Here is a 21,216-nt window from a genome sequence, read left to right on the forward strand (position 1 = left end):
AATACAAGCAGAACGGGAGCAGAGGCGTGGGAGTTGTTTATTTGCAGAATCGCTTTAACTTTTATCTTTCTAATTTGTTTTGTGTCAGCGTAGGAGAGAAGGCAAGAAGGAACGATATTGTGGACATTTATTATTGTTTAATTATTCATCTTGTGATATTATTGTATTTGAAAGGGGGGGTTTCGGGGATTTATTTAAAAATAAGAAGATTGTTGATATTTGGTTTGGGAGGATTGGGAAATTTGGGGAATTGCATAAAGTTTGTGGGGAATAGGAACACGGTATCATTGTTTGAGAATTGGTTGGGTTTTTTTTGTGGGTTTTTTTTTGGGGGGTTTGAATTATAAAAGAAAGAATTGGTTGTCGAAGATTATTATTAAATTTTACTTTTTACATTTATATGTGTACAGTTGTGGCTATTTACCGTTGTTCACCGTTGGTTACCAGCAATTACATGTCCGAAAGAGCCGTAATTGCGGCTGTGTGACACCACTCCTCAGGTAAAACATTTAAATACAAAATCCATAAATACATTAAAATGTATGGTAGTTTAAAATAACTAAAATTTGTTTAGAACTTGTTTAATAAGCGTATATATAACTTGTTTAATAAGTATATATAACTTGTTTAATGAGTATAGAACTAGGTTATTAAGTATAAATCCAAATGAAAATTACTAAAACAATGGCAATGCTATGGGTATCAGTGGATGGATCTCAATAGAGATACAAATTAAGCAAAAAGCTAAATAAAATAAAACAGCCAGAAAAAATTAGTTAATAAGTATATAAATAGTTTAATAAGTCTGCAACTAGTTTAATAGGTTTATAACTAGTTTTTAACTATAGTTTAATAAGTCTCTAAATTGGTTTATTTTGAAATATTACACAGAATGGGAACTCATTTTCAAGGCAGTCTCTGAAGTGACTTCAAATTTTACGGAGTTATACGAATCAGGTGAAGGGTATAGAGATGGCGAATACGAGGCAATGAGCCTAGACCTAGCACATAAGCGAGGTTTTGTAAACCCTTTGCTGGGAAACTGGAATGACATTGGTATACAGAAGGTAATACATTCGTATTCGAACGCGGCGCTTAGCAAAAGAATAGTGAGTGTACGGAAGGAACACATAGATTTGTATCTCAATGACTTGCGAAAGTCAGTTAGGATGTATTTAGTGACAGCTGCGGAATCGGGTGTTACTTGTCTATTCATAACAAGCTGAGGATCTTATAATCAACCTTACATATCTGTCGAACCATAAAGGAAATATTTAGATAAGTCATGGTCAATTTGTTTATTTAAAACCATACTAGGTAAAAGTGGCATTGTATGATGAGCTTGGAGAGACTGCACTTGTATTTAATGGTGTTGAGTCGGACTACAAAAGTTTTTTTCAGAAACAAAACTTATTAACATCTCCGTGGACGGATTTAGAAACTTCTTCAACAAATTATTTTAGTGCAGACGGCCATTTGTAAGTACATACTAAAATGTTAGCATCTATAATGTTATCTGTTGTTATTTGTGCCATTGCTCTCATAAATATGTTTACTCATGTTTACAATACATGCGAGATTACTATCATTTTTCTCCATTAGAGAACTAAGCAAAGACCTGTTTATACTAGGACGATAACGATCTGTAACTATATAATATTTGTTTTACATGAAATAGAAAGTTTTTATTCTAGAACGTTTTTCTGTCTTTGATGAAAATAATATGTTCACGTCCATTCATTATCAGTAAGATCAATAATACTGTGATGATACGGCGGTTTTATTGTTCTATATTGATCATGACGTCATTTGATTGGATTGAAAAAAGACAACATAATTGGTTATAATTTTCTATAGTGAAAACTTTCCTAAATTTCTTTTGGTTTTTTTGTAAGAAAATATATGATTATTTATTAATTTATCGTCGATTGTTATTGTCCTAGTGTGTAGCAGCCTTAAATTTCGCGATGTTCATTGGGCTTGAAGCATTTAGGCCCAGTATTTGATTGTAAATGACCAACACTGAAACGACCTTTCTTTCCACTTGTACTGTACAGGGGTATGGGAAGGCTGTGGTTCATCAACAAACAGTATGGAGATTGTCAAGACGACCTAGGCTGGTTTGTCGTTAAGCCCTACTATTCATACTGTCCGTGGGAGGATTGCGGCGTTTTCCCATGTTTTATATACAGCACCTCAGACATTGTTGAGAATTGGAAAGACGGTATCTTAATTTGTATTGTTTTTTTTCACTGTATAGTGATTTTTATTTGTATTATTATAAATTAAATTTATTGATTTTTAAAAATATTCACAAAATTCTGGAAATAAATATTGTAAACATTTCCAATTGTATGATTAGACTCTGATAACAAATAGTCCTAAGTTACTTTAAGTGATGTAGAAACATAGACACTGTAAACAACAACAACTCCAGGACCGACTCAATGGTACCTAAACACGTCTCCTAATGAGAGTAGGCCTACAGAACATTTCATGGCGATACCATAAAACAAAGGCTGGAAAATATACTACTCTCCCGAACTCAAATTCTTCAAGTAAAACAGGATTTACTCACACTGGTTGGTTAGAAACAATAGTTCGACCACCAGTGCAAGAAAATCATATTAGAGGTAGAGAAACTCGTGGAGATAACAGTCGAAATACAAATATAGCATTATTAATTTCAGAAGGTGAAACGATAAATTTGAATGGAAAGACAGTGTCACAGTCTAGTGTTGGCTACGGTGGTGTACCTGAACGTGCTATAGATGGTGACACCAACCCCGTGTATACACAAGGAAGTTGTACAGCTACAGGTACGTATACATAATAGAGGGTAATACAAACGTACTCATCAGGTACATGATTTTAATCTTATTTTCGATCTTGTGAGATGAAAATTTACATTATGGGCCAGTTCAGACTTAGCCTCGGTCGCACTTGACACAATTGGTCAAATTAACCGAGTCAGCTAAAGTGATCAAGAAAAATCTAATCCGAACACTGGCTACAATTATAACAGTTCAGTTCAATAGTATGGTGTCGGTAAAACTAACCAACGCAGGTAAAAATTCCATTCCGGACGTGCGAATCATGTCAATTCAATCATTGTTTTTAACATCACGGTTAAATGTCGGTAAAATAACGGTAAAACTAACTGCGTGAAAATATCCATGTGCGAACGATGGTCAAATCTTCTGGTGACATTCGATAAAGCTACCGTGTTGAATTTACTTTCAAGTCCAGTGTGAACAAGGCTTTAGTCGTTCAGTCGGCGTCAACCAATTACCGTTAACTTACCCAGTGTGGTCAGCATTCTTTTTTTATAATGGGTTTGTCCCACATTTTTTGTTTACAACATTTCTTTACTACATATAGTACATAATTGTTTCTGTTTATTCAGATGGAGTTGGTGAAAATTGGTGGAAAATCGATTTGCACGACAAATACGTAATAACAACAGTAAAAATATATAACAGAGATGATGGTAAATAACTGAAATTTGTTCAACTTTTAGTAGGCACATTCTGTTATTTTCTATTTATTAAGAAATTATATCACACCACACTGCGCTTTCCGAGTGGTAAAATTATTTGGAGCTGCAGAATAGAATACACATGTGTCACAAAGGCTTACACAGTCGAAGATATTGATCCTCGTTGTAGTCTTAACAACTTCAGCAGAATTAGGCGGATTTGAAATAGCATCTTCTGAATACATTTTTTCTTGCAGATTGTTGTTCAAAACACCGGTTGATTGGAGCAGTTATTCGTGTCGGAATGAACGAAGACAATAACTTGAACACAGTATGTTCGACAGTTACATCTGATCAAGTTACAAATGGACCAGAGATTGACATTCAATGTCCTTATGTACCTGGCCAATATGTGTCTGTAACAACAGAAAACACTATACTTACCTTGTGTGAAGTTATAATAATAGGTAATTTTTATTTTCATTGCAGTTAAGATATATTATTTTAATGTGCTAAATCTTAAGCTCAATTAATGTGTAACGTGTGCCCAAAAACAGTAGTTGACGGCTGTGTCCACGGAACTGTGCAATCGATGCATCTCTTTACCCTCCCAACATGGCACGGTGGAACAACATTAGTTGACGACTGTGTCCACGGAACTGTGTCATCGATGCATCTTGTACCCTCCCACATGGCATGGTGGAACAACAGTAGTTGACGGCTGTGTCCACGGAACTGTGCCATCGATGCATCTCTTTACCCTCCCAACATGGCACCGTGGAACAACAGTAGTTGACGGTTGTGTCCACGGAACTGTGCCATCGATGCATCTGCTTACCCTCCCAATATGGCACGGTGGAACAATAGTAGTTGACGGTTGTGTCCACGGAACTGTGCCATCGATGCATCTATTTACCCTCCCAACATGACACGGTGGAACAGTAGTTGGCGGTTGTGTCCACGGAACTGTGCCATCGATGCATCTTGTACCCTCCCAACATGGCATGGTGGAACAACAGTAGTTGACGGTTGTGTCCACGGAACTGTGCCATCGATGCATCTCTTTACCTTCCCAACATGGCACGGTGGAACAACAGTAGTTGACGGCTGTGTACACGGAACTGTGCCATCGATGCATCTCTTTACCCTCCCAACATTACGTACAACATTGGTATACGTTTGAAGAGCGGTTGGTTGGAGCAGTTATTCGTGTTGGATTAAACGCAGATCATACCTTAAACTCAGTGTGGACAGAAGTCACATCTGAGCAAGTTGCAAATGGATCTCAAATTGATCTAGAATTGCCTGTAAAACGTGGGCGATATGTGTCGGTAGAAACAGTCAGCAATTGTGAAATCAAAATATTCGGTAACTTATTTGGTTTACCCCCTTTTGTATTTATTACGTCAATCGTCTCTGTTTTAGTCTACTGCTTAAATACAGCAGACAACTAGTCTGTTATCAATTTCATTGGGTACACGAGAGGTTAAATCGTTCCAATTCTTCTCAGCAGCATTATGTACGATTAAAAATAATTTATAGAATAAATAATTTATATAAAGATAATTATGTCACCACAAGTAGGAATAACTAATTTATATATTTACGTTTGCAGTTCAAAACATCAGAGAAGCCGATTTCTTCACTGTATCAATTCAGTATTCAGGTATAAAAACTCCTTTTATTTGGTACACTTCTAGTTTTCCGTGAAACGCCAGCCCATATTCAGAGGACACCCATATGGTCCGTGGGTGTCTCTTAAAGAGCAGGTGCGGAAAATTGTCTATTGATTATACATTCAAAAATTAATGTATAGTTTCCTCTTAATTTGTTGCCTGTTTTTAAATTTCGTTTGTGTAACACGATTTTTGTAAAGTACTTATTTTCTTATCAGTTAGCGATAGTTCAAATAAAATCCCAATTATTTTGTACACACAAGTTATAGAGAGGCATACTGTAATAAGGACAATAAATACATTTGATCAAAGTTTCACTGGTTTTTATAACAGAAATTTACTAAATTTGACTATTTCAAAGAAATATGTGTTGTCGAGAATTTTGGACATTTCTTTTATTTATTTTAACATTTAAACAAGTATATTATATCACAAAACTAACTGAGCTTTAATAAGAGTTCAACTGTATCATTACTTGATGTATTGTCCCCCAAAAACATGGAAAATGAAGAAATTAAATCAGACTTTGAATATGTTATTTTATAGTTTTAATAAAGTTAATCACTTCCGTAGAAAAAAAAACTTATAAAATGACAAAATAAACGGTTAAATTCAACCAAAAACACATTGGCTGGCAGCCAATTTGACAATTTTTTGCTTTAAATTACAGTTTTTTAAATACATTTTTTTGTATCCAATTTTCGGTCAAAGTGGATAGCTATTATGTTACATTAAAATGGAATATTCAACAAAATTGATGTTAAGAATTATTTTTTCAGGAGGACAATTACATCTTTAAGTTACAAATAACTCATCAAGAAGTTACCAGTACAGTTTATTATCAGTTTGGGATAATAAACTTTTAATTTCCTCCATGAAAAATAATACTACAGTAATGATACTATTATTGACGTTATATTAAGTGTTCTGAATATAAATTACTAATAGGCCTAAATGTTTTTGTTATCTGCAGACTACACCGAATTTTGTCGCAAACTTATCATCAGCGATACTGATATATTTTCGGATGACGTACCTTGTAGTCAAGAGACATTACCAGCGATTTGTAAAATAAACACGGGTAAAAACATTCTTCATGTTAATTTTAAGATAGTAATATCATTATTTTAATCGAATTCAAACAAAATAAAATCTAAATCAACGAAGTATATATCATGTTCAATTTACCGATATTTAGCATTAATAAAATGTTAATAAAAGTATTGACTTTCTTTCAGACTGCAGCATTATGAATGGTTACTGTAGTCATGGATGCGTCGCTCAGTCCGGAGAAGCGGTCTGCACATGCCCAGAACCAATGACAATTGGACATGATAACTTGACATGTGGTCAGTTTGTTTGGATTCTTTGATATTACTTTTTACACTATCAATCTAGTTTGACAAAAAAAAAGTGTGTTGTGCCCAAATATGGTGGTGACATGCCCAAATATGATAGTCATATGACCATATAGGAGCTTTATGAGTGGTAGACCTTTCTTGGTTTTTAACAACCAATTACTCACCAAACTGATACTAGGCCTAGGTGAAGATGCCATTTGGGACACTCCAATTAAGGACAAACTTTAAAACGAATGCCACTATATGGTCCTCTTTCTATTCTGTAGAGTGTAACCTTGCTATTGGCTTTTGTAGTCATGATTGCGCAATTCAATCTGGAGAACCAGTCTGTAGATGCCCAGGGGAATTGTTACTTAAACCTGATGGAATCACGTGCGGTAAGAACTTTTCAAAATGTATGTGTATCGCAAATAGCGTGAGCGATGCATGATGGGAAGGAATTGGGAGCAATAGCGCCACCACCAGTATATAACGTTTTCATTATACTGGTGGCGCTATTGCTCCAAATTCCTTCCCATCATGCATCGCTCACTCTATCTATCATGTTTTCGTTACAATATGTGTTGCATGTTCTGGTCAACCCCCAAATATGTATGTTTTTGAGTTTTTTTTAAATTTATTTTCATTTATATGAAAAATGGAAAATGTTTCTTTTGTTTGGGTTTTGTTGTGTGTTTTTTCTCATTTTCTCTTTCCAGACCGTAAATGCGTATATTCACAGGTCACCAAAACAGTAGACTACCTTCATTTGGGACAACCACCTTATTCAGGATACATCTATTAATAATGCACTTTGTGTTGTTCTGAAGGTGGTCCTTTAATAGGGGTTATTCGGTATATAATATGACTCCATTTTTGACTGAAACCCCAGATATACAAAGCGAAGTATTCTAGGAACCCAGATGGATTTATTAATCGTACAAAAGGTTTAGTATAGATATATGATTTATGGGATTCTTAAATGTCAAATTTAGTAAGTAAAGAACTGAAATGACCCTTACATTTGAATATAATTAGCATATTGAATACATCGATCTACAGGATCACCGTAACGGCCTACATACTGATCAGTATCTAAAAAAAATGTTTTTCAAAAATTGAACAAACTACTGTAAGGATGCTGATTCCAAAAGTGGCATCACGCTTAAAATCAAACAGACACGGATAAAGCATGGCTTAACCATGTTTGATAAAGTAAATATACTTATTTCTTGATTTTGTATAAACTCTTAATAATACCAATGACATTGTTTTCATTTATTAGATTTCTGTACTAATCTTTAAAATATGTAAATAAAAGTGTACTCACATGAACCAAACTTATATGTATCATCTTCTTAATGTCAATATATACTACTGACGTTTCAGTTTAATAATGCTGACATCCACTGAAGACTATATATCTTTGCTATGACAGACCTTGATATTTAAAAAAATTATAAACAGGAAAGACAATGAAAACAATTATTATGTTACTTCATCACTATTAGTATTAAAATAACAACGTTAACAAAAGTTTACTATTATTTTTGTTTTGTATAAGAAGCCTCTTTAATTGAGTCTATCATAATGTTGAGATAAATTACGGTAATGCTCTATGTTCCATATTATGAATAAAGTTTTAGTTAAGGAACAGTACAAAGTTTATTTTTCCATCTCTCTTGTATTGTGTATTGTATATATCGCCGATGAGCACTATTTACATGATTCAGTTGACAACATACCTCTTGGTAAGGTGACATTATATTTCTCTATTTGAGAGTGAAAGCCATTCCGGTTGAGTAGCGTCCCTGCCATCATCTGTGTAAACAAAGTTAGGTACGTGTGTACTTCACAAATCGATCCCCAGGTAGTGTGACGACAGTAAAGCTGAATAGAAATACCGAAATTGTTGTTTTTTTTCAGAATTAACCATCCGTTGTTAAGTTGTGAAATTGCAAGTACATTAATGGTTTACCTGCTTAAAGTTTTACTCTCCTGATTAATTTTGTTGTTAGCAGGATTTTTTGGGGACGGCAGACCACTCAACTCTCCTGATAATGGCGGGAGTTTCTCGATAAAAATGCAATTTCTCCGGATATTTCGGATAAACCGATATGCATCATCATAATGTTTACTATTGACATTGATAAAAGCACTTCACATCGATCCGTAAGATGTTTATAATCATGCGTTGTTTAATGAAACAATAAGTTAGCACGCCATATACCCATGTTTAATACAGTATTAAAATACAGATATCTTTAAATTTTACCCAGCGCCCTCTATGATTTTATGTATTATAGCGCCATCTATAGTTTCATAAAAACCTTCCGATATTGTATTTTTCCAGCCGATTATCGGTATTGTATCTATTTCCAAAGTATCATATGAATATTTGGTAATACAACATCACATGTGTTTCAGTACTAACTCTTAACCTAACCTTACATGATACAGGCACATGTGATATAAATAAGATGCTTTATTACCAAATATTCCTATGATACTTCGGAAATAGATAGTATGTGGAGATACAGCACTGGGAATCGGGTGCATTTTACAATTTTTCCAAAATCAAAACTTATGTTTAATGCCCTACCAGATTATGTGACAATACAAACACTAAATATAATACAAACTTTTTGTAAACACTACAATGCCATGAGAGAATAAATCATTGACTCATTCCTATAATACACTTTAAATTAAAAAAAAACTTTAATACCTCATTCACACCCACGCACTCACCTACAAAACAACCCAATTAATTTTTGGATAAATAAAGAAAGAAATCGTAAATCGTAAACGATCGAATCAGACAATGGATATGCATTGTCGTTATAATTTTTTACAGCATACGCGAGTTCATGGTCAATAATCATGATAAAAACATGATACGTTTAGGATACAAGTAACCTTATTATTATAAGAAAAATAAACAGTATAAAAAATAAATAAATAATAGGCCTAACATTAACTAGTATTATGCTCTAACTATTAATTCCTTAAACTAATTAAAATTAAACTAAATTAAAGTGCACGCCTACTGAACTCAGTATATTGAGAACACTCATAATTATTGGCACACATGGTGATGCATTCATAATGCAGCATAAATATAAACAATACAACATAACATTACAAAAAAACTAAAATAAAAGTAAAAATAAACAAGGACATTAAATATTTAAATTTGTTAGGCCTACATAATATAATAAATAACAAGTTATAATTAGAAAGCTGACTTTTGAAATGCGTGTCTTTATTATTATTATGGATATGGATTACATTTCTTTATTAGGTTCAATCAATCATCAATCAATAGTGTGTTACCAATGGTATCAATATTATCAACAGATAAGAAAAACAACATGTGTAGTACAATTATGTATGCATGTTATTACGGTGAATACACTTTCTGCACAACCTATTTGATACAGTGATATCTACGAAATATATTATCGATCAATGCCCTTATTATAGATGTTATCTCGTAACGATTATCAATACGTTCATATAGATAGGTTCGCTGTAATTAAAAGACAAAACGTTACAGTAATTTACCAGAGAAGACGTATAATGGGATTCAGTATGTTTATTGCTTATACATGTAAGTATACTGTATTATAGTATAATATTATATAGTATAGTTACATATATTATATAAAGATGTGTAGACTTAATTAAAATGAAAATGTGTTAGTTTCAACGATTATACACAATGATATGTGTTAGTGCAAAAATAATAATTTAACATTATAAAAAGTGTCGGTAAACACTAACTCAAATTTGCGCACGCGACTGGGCCAGCCATGTATATGGCCTTGTTTCCCTTCATTTATCTTTACCACTTATCTCATCAAATTATCTTATAAATATGCAATTTGGAAATAAATTATAAGACTTCCCAGAAATCAAACAAGGCCATATAAATGGCTGCAGTCGCGTGCTCAAGTTAGTGTTTACCAACCAACCGACCGACCGAAAAGGTAAGGTAATTATTGTTGTGATAATATATCGATATAATAAAACAATAGCGTAAGACAGCCAGTGACAGGTTCGATTGAATATAACGATTACCACATTACGCAATTTGCTCCCGAAGATACGACACTTGTTAGAGCTTCTTCTTCAGTCTTTGTGATTTTGTAATAGAATCATTAAAGATGACTGATATATTAGGTTTTTGTATTTTAGTTCTCATCTGGATCGGGTCTACTAACTCACGTAAGTTTTATATTATTTATATTGTATGTAAATTAATTGTCTTTGTTATTCAATATGGTGCCCTGAACTAACTCCTTTATTTTGTCGTTTTCTTTTTTGATGTCCCGTATTTGTAAATAACATGTATTTTTATATTAATTATGTTGAAGAGATATATTTTTACCTACATTTTTATACGTACAATGTTTATATATTTTCATATTTTTGTTAAACTTCAATTTTTAAATGTTTTATTGGAGATTGCAATAAACTTTCCTCGTATCGTATCGTATCCTTATTCCTGACTATTATATTTGACCTGACTAGTTGGACTAAGTTCTCTTTCAATGCCTCCTCGCTGTGTTTTATTCTTGCACACATTATATAGCATTGGTGTAATAATGTGAATGTAATAGTGAATAAAACATGTATATTAAACATTAGTGAACCTGTACTGAAATTGACTGAAATGGTAATCGGATATCTAGAGAAATTGAGTTCTTGTTTGCTTTGGTATTAAGCTCTGTCTACAGTATCAAACTTTATGTGACAAAAAAATGTCATATCACTACCATAAGCATATCATTTGGGTACATCGCATTTTTTTGGTCACATAAAGTTTGATAGTGTAGACAGAGCTTATTATTCTTGTAAAGGTCTTCTTTGATGGTTATTTTGATTGTGTTATAGAGAGTATAACGATGTCGGGTGGCAATTACTATTATGAGGGACGGCTGGAGATATGGTGGTACACATCTGGATGCTGGATTTTTTGTGAAGATAGATGGGAATGGGGAACTGTATGCGACGATGCATTTGACATGAACGACGCGAACGTTGCGTGTCGCTCAATGGGTTACGTTGGAGCTTCGCATGTGTGGGGTTCTGCACATTTTGGCGCTGGGGGTGGTCCTATTTGGTTAGATGATGTCAACTGTGTTGGTAATGAGAGCGCCCTCTGGCACTGCTCTACACCAGGATGGGGGAATCATAACTGCGGTCATGGAGAGGATGTGGGGGTTACTTGTGGTAAGCTTCTTCCTACTTTTTTTATTTCAATATAATTATATATAATTAATATATACTAATTTATTCGTACCAAAGATGGGTAATTTTTATCGCTGTTTTATACTGTTTTGTGTTCGAATAAACGTCCCGGGGCGTTTATTCTTCATGGAGAGGGAGGGGGTGGGGGGGGGGGGGGTTCGTTTATTATACTCTTTTTTAATTAATTATTTATTTTATTTTTTTATTAAAGCTTATTTAGTGAGGGTGACCCTAAACAGCATATGCTGACAATCAAGGGACTCTTGAACATTATAAAAAACATATATGGAAAAAGAAAAACGGATGAACTATGTTATATATTAAAAATATATTATTCTGTTATTGATTATAGTTACATGCATAGTTAACATGATGAGATCGATTAGTTCATTTTAACGAAGTAAAGAGAAACTTATAACGTATAATTCTTAGACGGTAAACACGAAAAACTCTCTCTTCTAGTGAACAAAATATGGATCAAAAGTATAGTTACCGTAGTAGAAATAGAAGTAAAAAGGCGGCAGTTTCATCAACATATTATTATGTTGTATTTGTTATAACTGTACTGACAGACACCATCAGAGGACATTGTAAAAGTTCATTATTTAAGAATTACTATTTATGTGTAATGTTACTAACACAACCTGCCACTCTCTTTGAAACGAAAAAGGTATAACCATTGAAATTCTAAAATTGTAGAAGTTATACAACATGCAACACTTTCCATAATTTTGTCTTTCTCCATGCAGGTCTACGGTATTTTATAGCTTACTGTGGATTATTGAGGCATAATATTACTTAGAAATAAGTCATAAAAATAATAAAATTGATTTACTTATTGTAAAAAAGTGTTATTAATATTAATGCATGTGGCGGGGCGTTTATTTATTTCCTCGAATAAACGCCCCCGACACATGCATTAATAACACAATAAAAAAGTAAATTTAACTTTAAGATATTAAAAATGCAAAACGTGTGGCTTGTTTAAGTAAATTCATTCATAAGTATTATGCTTACATATTTGTGTTATTGTAAGTGCATATTAATAATTAAAATCATTCGTCTTTTATTTTACCAATACTCAATATATGAAAATACGATATTAAAATAAATCTGTCATAACACTTTAACAATAAAAATTTCCCACTAAACAATCAAATATCCCGTTAATATACCGGTAATATCTCCATCAAATGTTCTTGTTTATTGTGTACTTTTTAAACATTTAATTTAAACATTACTTCCAGATATTGACCATTGCAGTTATCTGTCACCATGCCAAAATGGCGGTGCGTGTACAGATGGCGTAGGAACATACACTTGCTCTTGTGTACCTGGGTACTCTGGCACTAATTGTGAAACTAGTAAGTATTTTACCAAACACTTTTAAAAACCGAACATTCCTGTTTTTTACTGTAGTCAACTAAATGTAAATAAAGTAATTGGACGACCTGCCAAATCTGTACGTGTTTCCGTTCTTCAAAATAAGCCCACTGTGGGCCTATTCAAAGGAGGGTGTTATACACAGTCGTAGGTAACGTAAATGTCACACTGTGACGGAATTGGCGCGGGTTTGCAGACAATTTTCATTTCTTTTTCAATGTCTGCTGAGCGTACAGTATATCGACCGCTAATATGCCGATATGCATAGAAACTTTAGTTGAGGCTTATTGGCTAATTATAGAAGATCGTTTGCGAAAACGTCAAATATCTAGGATAGAGGGCGCTATGTAAATGAAGACGTACAGTTACTGAGCTCCGTCAAAGCTAAATCTTATCGAACTCCCAAAAGTAAGTTAAAGGATGAAATAAACTGAACGTAAGTTTTAAACAGCTTCTACAATCAAATAAAAGTAAAATAAGAAGTCGATTGTAAAAAATGAGTGCTACTAGAGCGAAATCTAAACAAATATCTGAAATTACTGAGGCAACGCCTATGCCACGTCAGCTTAAAGTTCCCGCGACTACCGACTTGAGGACTGACACGTCATCTTCTGAAATTAAGGCCCTGCGAAAAGATCTAAAAGAAATGTTTGTTGATATTAATAAAAGAATCGAAGATGGAATATCGTCGATCAAATCCAATCAGCAAGTACTAATAGAAAGAATAACAAAAGTGGAAGAAACACAACGTATTATGGACCAGTCATTGGAATATTACACAACATCCACTACGGAAACTCAAGCGAGTGTAAGTAGATTAAATACACGTATTGACAACATAGAAACAGAACTGAAGGAGAAAAATAAGCAAATTAGCAACCTAGAAGGGGATATTCATAGAATGGAAAGATATTCAAGAGGATTTAATTTACGATTTGGAGGAATAAATGAAGAAGAGAACGAAAATACACTAGATAAACTAAATACACTTATAAGCGATAAACTACACTTGAAGGATATTAACATTGAAAACGCCCATAGAACCGGTAAACAGACCAGAGGAGACCAAAAACCTAGGCAAATAATTGCTAAATTTATCTATAGGCCAGAACGAAACGAGGTTCTTAAGAAGGTGAAGTCACTGAAAAATAAAGATTTTTATGCCATGGAGGACCTTACAGCAGCAGATGCCAAGAAGAAACGTGAGTACCGAGACATAATGTTGAAAGCATACAATGAAGGAAGACATCCTGTATTTAGAAATGGATCATTATATATAGATGGGAGGCTATACCGTGAACCTACAAAGTGACCAGACCAAACTCTGTTAGTAAGAAACACACTTATTTAACATGAGATGGTATTTATGTAATTTGGACAAAATACTATCCATGTCATGTTATTATACACAGCCCCACATTGCTGTGAACTGTCACATACAGTGCATTCATATAAGTTGGGGTTGTTTATAAAATTGTATATAAATTTGTATTACTACATTCATTAATAAGGGGTCACGGTAAAATAAAATACTTTATGACGGGTAGCTAATGTACAGATATAGCAAATAAGGTTATATTTATTATCAAATATTTCTTTTGTCATTAGGCCCTATAATTAACTGATATTTATTTATATTAACGAAATCATATGTTTTCAATTCTAAATATTGATAATTTTAATTATGAAGACGAAAATACAACCGCATTTAACTATAAGGAAAACTATTACTTTAGTATTGATACATTTAAATCCACGTTCAGTCAAACGTCAACTAATAGTTTTTCTATGTTTGCATTAAATTGTAGAAGTATTGTTAACAAATTTGAAGAATTTAAAAATTATGTATCCTCTCTCGATTTTGAATTTAATGTAATAGGACTTACTGAAACTTGGCTTTCAAGCAAACATCACCTTGGTTTATATACACTTCCAAACTATACACCTATCTTTAAAAACAGAGAAACCCAGACAGGGGGATGTGTAGCATTGTACATACACTCAAATATATCATATCAAATAAGAAATGACTTGTCTGCTATGATAAACGAGGGAGAGTGCATTATAATTGAATTAAAAAATAATGATAAATCAATTATAAGTGGAATAATCTACAGGCCCCCTAAAGCCCATATTCCAACATTTAATAATCAACTTATTGAATTAATGCACATGATAAACAATGAAAATAAAAAGGCATACCTAATGGGTGACTTTAACCTAGATCTACAAAAATATAACTGTGACAATAATGTTCAAACTCACGTAGACAACATGCTAACAGAATCTTTCATTCCACTAGTCAATAAACCCACTCGAATCACAAAAGATACCGCAACAGTAATTGACAATATTTATACAAATTATCAGGAATTCCAAAATATTAACACAGGGATATTAGTTAACGACATATCTGACCACTTTGCAGTTTTCTGCATGGATGATTCAGAAAATTATTCATTACCACGATCAGAAAAATTTATAATAAAAAGAAGCTATACTGATCAACAAAAACGGCAATTTAGACTTGAATTACAGGGCTATGATTGGCAATATGTAACTAGCATTGAAAATGCGAATGAATCATATAAACGTTTCTCAGATTCTTTAAAAACAATGATAGATAAGCATTTCCCACTAAAAAGAGTTAGGTTAAAAGTAGATACAATTAAATCACCGTGGATAACATATGGAATTCAAAAATCTCTTTGTACCAAAAATAAATTATACATCAAATATAAACAGAAACCAACAGATATAAATAAATCTAAATATAAGAAATATAAAAATAAGTTAACATCAATAATAAGAGAAAGAAAAACTACTTATTACAAAAATGAATTTGAAAAGCACAAGAGTAATATAAAGAAAACATGGGGTGTCATAAACTCATTATTAGGTAGGAAGAAACATCAAGACATGCCTCAAAAAATGAAAATCAACTCCTATCAACTTAATGACCCAACATCCATAGCCAATGCGTTTAACACATACTTTATAAATATAGGTGACCAAATGACAGGTGATGATAACCGTAATAGTAACACCGAATATAAAATACAACATGACATTTTGAATTCAATGTTTTTTAGAGCTGTATCTGAGTCCGATATCATTAAATACATTAATGACTTAAATGTAAATAAGTCAAGTGGTTGTGATGACATTGGTACCATTTATATAAAAAATAACTCAGATATACTGGCTAAACCGTTATCTCATATAATCAATGTATCCCTTCAATCGGGTGTATTTCCTTGTCAACTAAAAATTGCTAAAACAATTCCTGTGTATAAAAAAGGAGCAAGGGAGAACATAGAAAATTATAGACCGATATCGATATTACCATGTATATCTAAGGTATTTGAAAGGGTCGTATATGACCAAACAATCGCTTTTTTGTGTAAATATGATATGTTACATGAATCTCAATATGGATTCAGGGCAGGTCATTCAACTAACCACGCCCTCCTACAAGTCCTTGATAAAATAACGACAGCCGTTGACAACAAGCAATTTATGATTGGCGTATTTTTGGATTTATCCAAGGCGTTCGATTCGATAGATCATGAATTATTGCTCACAAAATTGCCCCATTATGGAATAAGAGGCGTGGTTCTTGATTGGTACCGAAGCTACCTTAGAGAAAGACAACAATTCGTACAAATTGGGAAGTGTCAGTCTGTAACCAAAATAATAAAACAAGGCGTTCCACAAGGGTCAATTCTTGGACCCCTGCTGTTTTTGATTTTCATAAATGACATGTTTTCTGTAAGTAATGTCGTTGATTTAATAATGTTTGCAGATGATACGAATATGTTTTTACAACACAATGATGTCGTCACTGCCTTTACAATAATGACAAATGAACTAAATAAAATTGAGAAATGGTGTAAAACTAATAGATTAAATATTAATACAACCAAAACTACGTATATGTTATTTAGTGGAAAGAATACCAACATTGACACATCCCAATTTGTACTTTCAATAAATAGAGTTTCAATAGATAGAGTACCATATACTAAATTTCTCGGTGTCATCATTGATGAGAAACTGAACTTTAGACACCATACAAATGCAGTTTCTTGTAAAGCATCCTCAATAATTGGTGCCATGTGTCATATAAAACATTTAGTATCTACTGAAGTATTACTTACCATATACAAGACACTTATATTACCAGTGTTGACATATGGTATTATTGTATGGGGTGCGGGAAACAAAGACAATTTGGATCGCCTCCTTTTGCTTCAGAAAAGAGCTCTTAGGATTATTTGTAAGGTAGACTTTCATCATCCTTCTTCTCAGCTCTTTGTGAAAACGGGCACAATTAATATATTTGATTTGTATAAAAACAGTGTTTTAAATTTTATGTTTAAATACCAAAAAGGACAACTTCCAAAATGTTTTAATTCTTTATTCAGTTTATTTGATAATTATCATGCATATAACACTCGAAATAAAGACAATTATTGTATAAAATTAAAATCAACTAATATGGGTCAGCAAAGTATAGCATATAGAGGACCTAAGCTATGGAATCAACTTATAAGAAATATAAGAGAGAGTGAAAATATATCAATATTTAAAAAACTATTACTAAATAAATGCATTAATAGTTATAAAGAAACAATATATCTTTGCGAAAACAACATTTGTAAAATATGTCTAACTTTAACTTAATTAATTACATTTTCGTATATATTCTGAGACTGTGATGTATATATATATATATATTATATTATAGTACGTTGTATTTTCCTTCATTTATTTACTACATGAAAACATTTTTGTAATATATTTGTAAATTTATACTTTAAGTTAGGGTGCCACAAATTAAAAGCTTTGCTTTCTTGTGGTTATCCTGTTTTTCACACTTTATTGTACTTAATTTTTTATTTATATTTTTATGAATGTTGTGTGAAAAATAAAAGAATCAATCAATCAATCTATTATTAGCGGAGAACCGCAATCCAGTCAATAATTTGTTTTGGTATAATTGAACATTATTTCTATGATTATTATTGTGTATGATATCCAATACACTAATTATATAATTTGGTATAAACAAATGTAGAGGGAGCACGTAGAAAAGCTGTACCATTTATGTTATTATAAGAAATTTTAACTAAATTTGTCTATGCGCACATTTTTATTTTTAAAATGTTTACCTTTGACATTGAATTTAACTGAGATATAATAATAATGTGATTTCACAAAATGGCGTATAAATGACTTCAAGGATGAGTAATCACGCTGAAAAGCTTATTTTTAGAAGATTTTATTATTTGAAAGATATTGTGAAAATTTGATGATCATTGCAAGTTAAGTTTTTGAGATATCTGTTACACAAAATCTGTACAGAAAGAAATAAAGGAGGAGAATAATAATAATAACAATAACAGCAGGTGATCTTTTCATTCTGAAAGATCACGTAACTAACAATTAACATAAAATTTGATGTTTTCTCATCCTGTTAATCAATACTAATGTAAAAGAGCACATACATCATTTCATCGATACCAAATAAATGCAAACTTGTCCAAACTATGATATCGATGGTTTTACAAGTAATCAAATTATTTGATCAGTAAAGTTATTTTATTTCATTATACTTTTGACTAATATAATACTCTAATTAATCAAATCAGACAGGTGAAATGTTACGCTGACCTTAAATAAAATAAATGGTTAAAGCCTTTAAAAATTCATTTCGCAAACATTTGTCAGAGTAATATGCAATATTCATTCATGATTTGATATGCTTCTTTATGTTGGCTATATACTTTTGGTTTATAAATACTCGGATAACTGAGAATACCTATTTATGTACTAGCCTGTCTGTGCACCTTAACTGGTAAACAAAATGCAATTATGTGGTTTTTGTCTAGATTTGGTAGTTTTACGGATTGTTTCCATTGGTCTTTCACAGGCGCCTTGAGCACTTTGGTGGATAAGCGTCTAATAAATCTTACTATATTATTGGTTATCACTTTTTTCATCCCCATTGCAATCAGAACATAGTAGTATTCAGAATATGTACATACCAACCCATAGTGAATAGATAAATCTGGAACACATGTCCATGATTTTCTGGACTATCCGAACACTAGCCTGTGCACCAACAGGGCATATGCATTGCTATCATTAAAATGATTCTAAATGAGATGATTTCTCTTCCAGACACTATTCTGTGAAGAGTTTGGTCATTGCCTAGTTCTGCAAAACAGTTTTGATTATCTCTATATGTGACCACCAGGATTTGACAACCAGGATTGATTCATGACTCCTCTTTCGAAAAAAAGAATAGACTTAATCATTTACAGTGAACACAATCATTCCAAGCAGTGCTTTTTTATATTAGTTGGCATTGACTTGGTTCTATTAGTCTCTGACCCTTGCCACTGCCAATAATGATTTTTGATGTTCATTCATTTTATACTTTAGTCTATTGTTTTCTAATATTATGTAATGTTTTGTTATGAATAAGCTTGAATTGTAAAGAAAATATTTAGGTGTTTACGTTCGTTAGACGCATAAAGAAGAGAGTCAGAGTTTATTCTCCTGACATCATATTGCTAACTTTGAACAGTATACTGTATATGCAACTTTCGGAAAGATGGACCTTATTATAAACAAGTTTTGTAATACAGTATGCATAGGGAAATTTGCTTAAGAAGATAATATCTTATATTAGTTGTACAGAAAAACTATCTGTGGCTATCAACCATATTGAGGCTCATACTAACGATATGTCCTTGATAGAAACCGGCAATATTTTCCTAATCTTTTAAAAAGGGAAATAAATCCTGGTGGTCCTTTATGAAAGGTAATCAAACATTTGAAACATACAGTATTTGCAGAACTTGATAATAAAAAAACAAAATTATTCTTAGAAACAATTATACAAGCTTCAACATTGCTTGTGTCCTCTCTACGGTTTATAAACCATACAGTGACGAATCCAAGATCATTTAATAGAAAGAGATGTGGAGTCCTAGAAATTGTGAATTGAATTGGTGAAGTTAACCTACTGTTTCATTGTCGAAAATAAAGGTGGGGGATGGGGTGGGCTGGGCTGGGCCACTTGGATCTGCCTATGCTCTATCCTGTGGATGAACTGCTATTCTCTAATTCTGATGAATAGTAGTTTATTGCCCAAAAACGAATATTGTAGCCCTAATAAATGTAAATGTGTTGTGACAAATCATTAAAGGTCAGCGTAACATTTTAACAGTCATAATATTAATTTTATTATTTATTTTACAGTATTATAATACATTTAAAATAATGCGCACTAGGAAAAAATATCAGAAATACCATATTACTTTACTGATCAAATAATGTGATTACATTTATGACTATCGATCTCATAGTTTGGCTAACTTTGCATTATTTAGTATATCACTTGTTAAAATGTTGGCCTTTGACCTATGTCAACTGGTTTAATGATGAATGTGCTCTTTTGATTGTATATGATTGATTGATGTCCTAACAGAATGAAAAACAGTTAGTTAGTTTTTATTTGGTTTTATAGGCAAATGTTGTGATTGATCAATATTGACATTTGACTGAATAGATACCTATGACCATACAACTAGTAATTAACAAAATAATAATTAAATTGAAAAATAAAGCAATTTATGGTCACAAGATAAATGAATTAGTTAATTTCGTTCTCTAAGCAAAACATATATCTTAACTTATAAGCATGATAAATATATTTAGATAGATTATCAATAATTATTGGATCCTTGTGATGACATTAAACGGCAGAATTTAAAAGTAATCTGTGCTTAAAAAGTGACAATCTCTAATAGTTTTCTTTGGAGAACTAATTATTTTGTCTAATGGACATTAAAACATCTGGACATTTTCTTCTATGGACCTTTCTGGGGCAAACTGGTGAACTCAATTGAATTGTGATACTCTGAGGACGATCAAAGTATATTGATCGAAACGTCGAGAAACTCAACAGTTCTTTTCAGAACTAATACACGTGGTGTACCGCAAACTTTATATCAATATTTGATTTCGCCATGCAAACCTTCAAACAATATATGATACTAAGGTTGATTCA

At 32.4% G+C, this 21,216-nt stretch overlaps 2 protein-coding genes across 2 annotated transcripts in view; both read left to right on the plus strand.

Moving 5' to 3' along the window:
• Window positions 1-954: 954 nt before the first annotated feature.
• On the plus strand, window positions 955-8,326 carry LOC144849755 (uncharacterized). Its single transcript, XM_078706790.1, has 10 exons — window positions 955-1,067; window positions 1,318-1,478; window positions 2,058-2,224; window positions 2,691-2,819; window positions 3,407-3,490; window positions 3,736-3,945; window positions 5,094-5,144; window positions 6,128-6,235; window positions 6,393-6,503; window positions 6,782-8,326. The coding sequence occupies exons 1-10, from the start codon at window positions 990-992 to the stop codon at window positions 6,943-6,945; spliced, it is 1,263 nt and encodes a 420-aa protein (XP_078562916.1). The 5' UTR covers window positions 955-989; the 3' UTR covers window positions 6,946-8,326.
• A 2,271-nt stretch (window positions 8,327-10,597) lies between these two features.
• The window catches only part of LOC144851045 (uncharacterized), a 29,039-nt gene continuing 18,420 nt past the window's right edge, over window positions 10,598-21,216 (plus strand). Inside the window, exons 1-3 of the mRNA XM_078708566.1 lie at window positions 10,598-10,724; window positions 11,394-11,732; window positions 12,998-13,114. Of these exons, the coding sequence (XP_078564692.1) occupies window positions 10,664-10,724; window positions 11,394-11,732; window positions 12,998-13,114 (517 nt within the window). The 5' untranslated portion in view covers window positions 10,598-10,663. The remainder of the gene's footprint in view (window positions 10,725-11,393; window positions 11,733-12,997; window positions 13,115-21,216) is intronic.

The sequence above is a fragment of the Antedon bifida genome, chromosome 8 (genome assembly GCF_963402885.1).
Source record: "Antedon bifida chromosome 8, ecAntBifi1.1, whole genome shotgun sequence".
NCBI lineage: Eukaryota > Metazoa > Echinodermata > Crinoidea > Comatulida > Antedonidae > Antedon > Antedon bifida.

Coding starts and splice junctions, on each gene's coding strand:
- LOC144849755 (XM_078706790.1), top strand. CDS start 990: ATGAGCCTAGACCTAGCACATAAGCGAGGTTTTGTAAACCCTTTGCTG. Junction 2,225..2,690: donor TGTTGAGAATTGGAAAGACG/GTATCTTAATTT, acceptor TATTAATTTCAG/AAGGTGAAACGATAAATTTG. Junction 6,504..6,781: donor ACATGATAACTTGACATGTG/GTCAGTTTGTTT, acceptor TCTATTCTGTAG/AGTGTAACCTTGCTATTGGC.